General features: G+C 36.6%; 1 protein-coding gene across 1 annotated transcript; it reads right to left on the minus strand.

The window, feature by feature from the left end:
• Positions 1–7567: 7567 nt before the first annotated feature.
• On the minus strand, positions 7568–8926 carry LOC136836570 (uncharacterized). The gene has a single exon (XM_067101028.1). It carries the CDS (start codon positions 8924–8926, stop codon positions 7568–7570), a length of 1359 nt encoding a protein of 452 aa, XP_066957129.1.
• Between the last annotated feature and the right edge of the window lie 393 nt (positions 8927–9319).

Below are 9319 nucleotides of genomic sequence, written 5' to 3' on the forward strand. Positions count from 1 at the left end.
AAACAACAACATATATATATAATATATAAAATTCCATGTTTGGGCTGCCCCTCTTTTTATATCGGCCAATCAAGCAAGGATTTAGATGTACGGATTTGGTAGCATAAATATTTTGTCAAAATGGGCAAACATCATTAAGTGAAAATTCTCACATGATAAATTGGACAGAAAGTTAATGATTGCTAGATCGACAGATTTCTCTTCACGAAATCTTTTAGAATCCGCTAGCTATTATACAGCTTACTTCCAGTTGTAATTTTAATCATAGCCCTGGTATGTATTATTTGGACCCATGTATATGTAAAATGTTCAAGAATGACCTAAAAGATAAAATCACTGACTTAATTAAAAATTAGCTACCTTATAAATATTTTCTATGTATTCACATGTTTTAATATATATATATATATATATATATATATATATATATATATATATATATATATATATATATATATATATATATATATATATACAGAATCATGCAGAGTCAGTACTCTGAGTATTCTTATAATATCTATTTATACTGTAAATAAAAGGCATATTGAAAGGTCCCTCTAATTTTAATATACTTTGAAAATAAAAGAAAAATGAGAAAGACTTGATATTCTGAATTATAAAGCAATTTTCTCTGACTGCGTTATTGACGTGCAAATTACCAAGATTGAACAGTCTAAAAATTCATCAGATTTCGGCATTATTGCCTTCTTTCTTCGCGACAGTCTAAGTTCTCAGCAGTCAAATTAAAACAACACCTTGGGCAGAGCATGTGTTTTTTTTTCGTAGTCCTTGAAATGAATAGGTTTTCCTTTCTTGCAACAATGAAGGAGGATAGTTATGACCCCTCTGTTGGCATTTTTCAGCTTTCAGTTGGACTAGCTTATTCTTGTCTCTCTTCTTGCTCTCATCAGGAAAACTGTCCTCGACTTATACACAAGTCACCCTTACGATTATTAGTACTTTATCCATTATGAGAACTGTTTGTATGCATTGTTACGAACTCTCCCACAGCCAAATGAATATCTCAGATTTTCGTTTTGAACGCGTTAACGCAAAGTAAAGTTTACTACAGGAATACAACCAATTCTAAAAGGTACTCGTAATAACTTTGGCGTATAAGTTGTCTTTCCTACCACTTGTACACATTGGAATTCTCTCACCCTTTTGTTTACCTTTACTTAAATAGTGTCTGCTCGTTTAAAAGACCGATCTGCAGTAACTAGCAAGGTTATAAGGATTTTAATTTTTTTTCCTCTTTCTTACTCGAGGAATGGGCAAAATATGGTTTCTTAAATAGTCATCATGTAAGATTAAAAGAAGCTTTTGTTTCACATTTTTCATTAAAGAAAAATAATCATTTATAATCCATCGTCTCTTAAGAAGGCATATTTCTGAATCGTGAATTTTTTGTTATGCTAATATTAAGTGTTCTGATAAAACAATGTCACTTAGGTTTCCCTCATTCAGTATACTCCATATACAATTGTATTTACATCACTCTCTCATTTGTATCTTCTGAAAGCTTCTGTTGCATCAACTTGGTACATTTTTAATCACCTACGTAGCCGTAACTTCACTCTTCCGAAGATATGTTACACGTTATCAAACCATATCCTAGCGATTATTATTAATCAGCACCTTCATTATAGTTGTTACGGCATGACAACCGTGTAATTGCCTAATAGATGCATTCATTCTGTGAAGAGAGTGAAGTTTCATTTCATATACAGTTCCTCTTATATATATATATATATATATATATATATATATATATATATATATATATATATATATATATATATATATATACACACACACATTTATAAATGGATGTATGTGTGTGTGTGCATTTTCCAGCTTAACTCTGAACCACACAGAGCAATTTCAGCCAAACTTGGTATAAGTATGACTTACTGTCTGGAAAAGAATACTGTCGGGGTAAGACATCGCTGGCACTGAAGGGGAGTTGTGGGAAGGGAGTGACATGTAAAAGTAACAAAAAACGACAGATATCAGTGTCTAATCGATACTTTTTGAAGTCGTTGAGATGAATAGTAACAATCCCGATGCCCTTTATGTCCAAGTTCAGCCCTGATAAGAATAGGGGGTGAAAAGGTTTGGGAACTGGGTGAGATGTAAAAATAACCGAGAATGACAGATAAAAGTGTTTAATCCATAGTTTTCAAGGTTATTGAGATGAATAGTGACACTCCCAATGCCCTTTAAGTCCAAGTTCAGCCCCAGTAGGAAGGGGGGCTGAGAAGGGATGGGAAGGGGGTGATGTAAAAATAACCAAAAAAGGCAGATATTAGTGTCTAATCCATAGTTTTCAAGGTCGCTGAGATGAATAGTCACACTCCCAATGCCCTTTAAGTCCAAATTCATCCCCGATAGGGAGTGGGGGTGAGAAGGGGTGAAAAATAAATTGACAAAAATGACAGATATGTGTCTAATCCATAGTTTTTGAGATTGCTGAGATGAATAGTGACACTCCCAGTGCCCATTAAGTCAAAGTTCAGCCCCAGTAGGAATAGGGGTGAGAAGGGGTGAGATGTAAAATGTCAAAAATGCTTGGCAATGTAGCTGAAGCAACTATTTTAACAGGAAAGGGAGAGATTGAAAGAGAGAGTGGGGGGGAGAGGAAGTGAGAAAGTGGAGTAGAGGGAGTGTTGGGAGGAGAGAGAGAGAGAGAGAGAGAGAGAGAGAGAGAGAGAGAGAGAGAGAGAGAGAGTTCATCGGTTGTTGTTCAGAGTTTTCCCGGGCAATGCCAGGTTGGTCAGCTATATATATATATATATATATATATGTGTGTGTGTGTGTGTGTGTGTGTGTGTGTGTGTGTATGTATATGTGTGTTTGTGTGCGGTTATGTTACTGTCAATACTGAATTATCGTCTCCTATTTGTCTGAAATCTTATTCAAATTATTTTTCATTTCGATAAGAAACCTTTTTTGAAAATTATATATTTATTAAGATGATGTATTTATTATTCTCCTTTCTTATTCAGTTGAAAGATTTGAACAGTAGTTTTTCAAATATCAAGAAAAGTAAACTAATAATGTACTCTTACTATGAACAGAGATTTCTTTTCCCGTGAATAAGTGAGCTGATTGCATGTTAATCATTTTACTAAAAGATGATAATATATTCCCTGTTTTTTCATCTTTTCTTGATGCAATAAAAGTTTCTTTAAGATGTATAGAAAGATAATGCATATGAAATCATTCAGCAACGAATGTAAAATATCTTTCATTAAGGAAACAACACACTCACCTAACCTCCCAAAAATATGAAAAAGCAAATCATCAATTTCCAGGTAAATTAATTTCTAAGGTGAGCAAACTCCGAACTTTCGAACTCACGTAGTTTGCGGATAATTGAATCAACTATTCTGCACCATCATCATATTCGGAATTAAATTGGGAAACTTCAGAGCAGTCTGAAATAGCCTACATATTCAACACATATTCCCAGAGACGTCGAAAATCCAGAGGAAATTCTGAATTAATATTCTTTCTCAATAATCCTTTCGTTTCTCCATCTTTTGGTTTATCAAATTAGTTTATGTACTAGAACAACTCTTGACAGACTTGTTAAAAAAATGTGGTTCACCATTTAATTTGAATACTCAAGTTTTTACCACAAATATGATTTTTTAGGCTCAACAGTTTAACTGTGTCTACAACAACAACAACAACAACAACAAAAAAGAAAAATGCAACTGTTTGCTCTGTGGTGTTCCTTGTGAGAATATTATATACTCACTTAAAAAAGTGTATATTAAAGCTCTGCATTACCTGTGAAGTTTGTAGTTTCATGATGCTGGACAAAATTAATTCTCAGAGAGATGCACTGTACTATACCCCTGGGTGTGGGTGGATTTTCAGTGTCATTTTTAATTTTACTATTTTTTTTTAAACTTAAATGAACAGCCGCGTGTTTTAAAGGTGAGGGTGAAATAACAACCTTGTCATGTTTGTTAAGTCTTCATACTTAGAATTCTTAAACTTTACAGGATCTTCTTCTTCTTATTATTAAAATTATCATTATTATTTACCAGCAGTTGGATTTCTATGCATACGGGGAAGGGGGCGGGAGTGCATAGTCAACTGATATTCACAACTCTTAGTGATATAAGATATTCAACAATTATAAAAGTTCTTTGATACCTTCTATTGCTCATGGGCTCTTGCGTTAACAGCGAGTAAAGATTAAATATGTGAAGGTTTAATATTGCTATTTTTATCGGGACCATTCTGAAAATTTCATGTATGTGCACAGGTAGAGATTTTTTCGAGTTTTAAGTAGTATAGTCCATCATTTTTATGTTAGCCCTTGACCGTATTGTTTTGCTTGTTTATCATACTTTTCTTTTGTATTCAGGTTAAAGTTTGCGTGACATTCTTCATGTTTCTTACTGGAGGCTCAGGAGAGTCAACTCCTTGCGAGCGTCAGGAGAAATGACATATTCATTGTCAACAATAAACTTCCTTGTACTAAGGAAGAGTAGTGCAACGTCCGTATTGTTGAAGAATACTTCATTGTGTGAGGGTTTTTACACTGTGACCCCATGATATTACAGCTTTGTGAAATATTAGCATGTCTGTGTTGAAATCTCTTTTTGTATTTGTTGTAGAATTTGCCAATTTTTGAAGCTGCGACTTCAGAGTTTATATAAGAAGTAGGCCCCTAAGTACTAAATTAGCGTAAAGTCACTGATTCATTTAATTTTCCGACGCAAAAAGAAAGGACAGCGATTGAAAACTACGAAAATGTCGGTACATTACACGTAACAACATTTATACTCTCAAATAATCCTTAAGTACTTCAAAAATTTTGATATTTAGAAGTATTTCATGGAAGATGTGATAAATAAGGCTTTAATAGCATGCCTTGAGTTCACCTTTTATATCCCCAGTCTGCAACGCTTAAAAAAAAAAAGTGTTTAAATCAAATATTTTAATGTAATCACGTGAAAGGCAAAAACTTTTGTTGAAATGTTTGTCGTAAATAGCATCAGCGCACATTGCACTCTTGCCACTTTTACACATTGATATTTTTCTCAAAATAAATTAAAATTAACACGTTTCACCTCGACGTTCAGCACATTATCCTTATTAGTTATGTAACCAGCCATTACTCTGTTACGAGTAATACAAATGGGCATTATCACTCGTTATTTTTAAGACTTGTTCATTTCAGAATCTTTAATAAATTCCAGGAAAGCTATTAAATGAATGGTTTAACAACACTGCAGAAAATTGTTAATGTGCTTAATAAGTCCCAAGTCTCGTTCCATTTGAATGATGATGCTGGTCTGATCTGAAATATTATTCATCGGGCACATTCTAAGGTATTTGACTAAAATTATAAGCGGAAAGGCATTTTGAAACGCATATGATTATTGTGCTTTGGGGATTTATTGCAGATGGTATTGTACGATCTGCTTATGCATACTGCTTATTACATTAGGGGGACCTGTTAAAAGTTTACTTATTATTGCTGAGGAGGTGCTCAAGGGAGTCAGTTAAGATTGGCCATCATAATCATGCAAATTCTAAAGTGCTCGTATATACACAACTAAACATGGCGGTATTTCTTTTACTTTATTAAAGTTATTATTCCCAAAGATTACAGCAAAGGTATACAATGTCTCTGATTAAGATATTGCTGTCAGTTTACGGACAGTTGTCCACAAATAAATATTACTTCTCCTTGTCAGTAACTGAAATTAATGGTGTGACTAACAGCTACACATGATATTTATTCATTCCCTCTGGTGAACCTGAACAAACAGAAAGCATTAACAGCATTAACAATAAAAAATATATAAATTTAAATAATATATATATATATATATATATATATATATATATATATATATATATATATATATTATTTAAATTTCATATATTTTTGTTATTAATGCGCTTCTGTTTGTTCAGGTTCTATTAAAATATTTAATTAGAAAATAAAGTAGTCCTTTTAATTCTCATTTCACTACAACAGTAGTCATGTTAACATTCACAGTCAAGGAATTTATGCAAATCAGGAGTTAGCCAAAACATTTAGATATGGTAACGGCAGAGTGACTGAAGTCAACTATTGCCATTGTAACTTAATTTTTTCATTCATAGGTTGCATCAATTATACATGAGCTATCAGACCTGGAACTTACATCTAATTGCGCGCTAAAGACTTTACTGTGACAAAAGTTTGAGTGTAAATGTATTTACACACACACACACACACACACACACACACACACACACACACACATATATATATATATATATATATATATATATATATATATATATATATATATATATATATATATATATATATATATATATATATATATATACATTTACACTCAAACTTTTTGTCACAGTAAAGTCTTTTAGCGCGCAATTAGATGTAAGTTCCAGGTCTGATAGCTCATATGTAATTGATGCAACCTATGAATGAAAAATTAAGTTACAATGGCAATAGTTGACTTCAGTCACTCTGCCGTTACCATATCTAAATGTTTTGGCTAACTCCTGATTTGCATAAGTTCCTTAATTGTGAATGTTAACATGACTACTGTTGTAATGAAATGAGAATTAAAAGGACTACTTTATTTTCTAATTAAATATTTTTAATAGAACTCTACTGCACACACAGACACTTTTTCATTTAAATGCATATTTGTATGTTAGTATGTTTACATACATAAATAATAGCCTATTCATTCGTATACAGATGTTTGCAATTATATATTAACCTTTTAATCAACCACACAAACACACAACACTCACACACACACACACACACACACACACACACACACACACACACACACATATATATATATATATATATATATATATATATATATATATATATATATATATATATATATATATATATATATATATTCACCACATATGTATATCGTTAATTAAATGCTTAATGTACATAATTGCAAACGTGCATATGAATGAAAAGGCAATTCATAAATTATGTTAACATACAATCATACATATGTACATGTAAATGAAAACGTGTCTGTATATAATATATATAATATATATACATATAAATACAAATATAAATACTGTATATATATACTGTATATATATATACATGGATAATGTGTATAATTGCAGATATGTGTATACAAATGAATCGGCATTTCTTCAAGTATGTATGCATACAAACATACTTATGAGTCTACATGAAAACACGTGTCTGTGTGTGCAGTAGAATTCTACTGCACACACTCATTTCTTATCTGATACATCTGCTAAAGAACTTTATCTTCTGATGAACAGTACAGGTGCATTATCGGAAGAGGAGACGAGGAAAAAGTTGATGATGCTGGACAATATAAAAGTGAAAATGAAGAATCAAACTACTTCGTAGAAAAAGAGATCATGAATGACAGTGAAGAGGATGTAGAATATTTACCTGATATTACAGATGAGAGTAATGAAAGTGATGGTGAAGAGTTTCTCATTATCGTGCACATGCTAGAAAGTGACCTAGGAGATGTTCCACCCCTGTCAATTCCAGGCATCGTCACAGGACTCCCTCACGCCAGGCACCAGCCACAGGTGGCATTGGTACACCTGTCCGACCACCTGCAGCCATAGATTGTGCTGCTACACCTGCCCCATCACATGCAGCCACAAATGGCACCGCTAGACCTATCCCATCACATGCAGCCACAAATGGCACTGCTAGACCTGGCTCATCACATGCAGCCACAAATGGCATTGCTACACCTGCCCCGTCACATGCAGCCACAACTGGCACTGCTACACCTGCCCCATCACATGCAGCCACAACTGGCACTGCTACACCTGCCCCATCACATGCAGCCACAAATGGCACCGCTAGACCTGTCCCATCACATGCAGCCACAAATGGCACTGCTACACCTGCCCCATCACATGCAGCCACAAATGGCACTGCTACACCTGCCCCATCACATGCAGCCACAAATGGCACTGCTACACCTGCCCCATCACATGCAGCCACAAATGGCACTGCTACACCTGCCCCATCACATGCAGCCACAAATAGCACTGCTACACCTGCCCCATCACATGCAGGCACAAATGGCACTGCTACACCTGCCCCATCAAATGCAGCCACAAATGGCACGGTTACACCTGCCCCATCACATGCAGCCACAAATGGCACTGCTACACCTGCCCCATCACATGCAGCCACAAATGGCACTGCTACATCTGTCCCATCACATGCATCCACAAATGGCACTGCTAGACCTGCCCCATCACATGCAGCCACAAATGGCATTGCTACACCTGCCCCATCACATGCAGGTACAAATGGCACCGCTAGACCTGTCCCATCACATGCAGGCACAAATGGCACTGCTAGACCTGTCCCATCACATGCAGCCACAAATAGCACTGCTACACCTGGCCCATCACATGCAGCCACAAATGGCACCACTACACCTGCCCCATCACATGCAGCCACAAATGGCACTGCTACACCTGCCCCATCACATGCAGCCACAAATGGCACTGCTACACCTGCCCCATCACATGCAGCCACAAATGGCACTGCTACACCTGCCCCATCACATGCAGCCACAAATGACACTGCTACACCTGCCCCATCACATGCAGCCACAAATGGCACCACTAGACCTCTCCCATTACATGCAGCCACAAATGGCACTGCTAGACCTGCCCCATCACATGCAGCCACAAATAACACTGCTACACCTGCCCCATCACAAGCAGCCACAAATGGCACCGCTACACCTGTCCCATCACATGCAGCCACAAATGGCACTGCTACACCTGCCCCATCACATGCAGCCACAAATGGCACTGCTACACCTGCCCTATCACATGCAGCCACAAATGGCACTGCTACATCTGCCCCATCACATGCAGCCATAAATGGCACTGCTACACCTGCCCCATCACATGCAGCCACAAATGTGCGGCACTGCTACAACTGCCCCATCACATGCAGCCACAAATGGCACTGCTACACCTGCTCCATCACATGCAGCCACAAATGGCACTGCTACACCTGCCCCATCACATTCAGCCACAAATGGCACCACTAGACCTGTCCCATCACATGCAGCCACAAATGGCATTGCTACACCTGCCCCATCACATCCAGCCACAAATGGCACCGCTAGACCTGTCCCATCACATGCAGCCACAAATGGCACTGCTAGACCTGCCCCATCACATGCAGCCACAAATGGCACTGCTACAACTGCCCCATCACACGTAGCCACAAATGGCACTGCTACATCTGCCCCATCACATGCAGCCA

The sequence above is a fragment of the Macrobrachium rosenbergii genome, chromosome 4, assembly GCF_040412425.1.
Source record: "Macrobrachium rosenbergii isolate ZJJX-2024 chromosome 4, ASM4041242v1, whole genome shotgun sequence".
In the NCBI taxonomy this organism is placed as follows: domain Eukaryota; kingdom Metazoa; phylum Arthropoda; class Malacostraca; order Decapoda; family Palaemonidae; genus Macrobrachium; species Macrobrachium rosenbergii.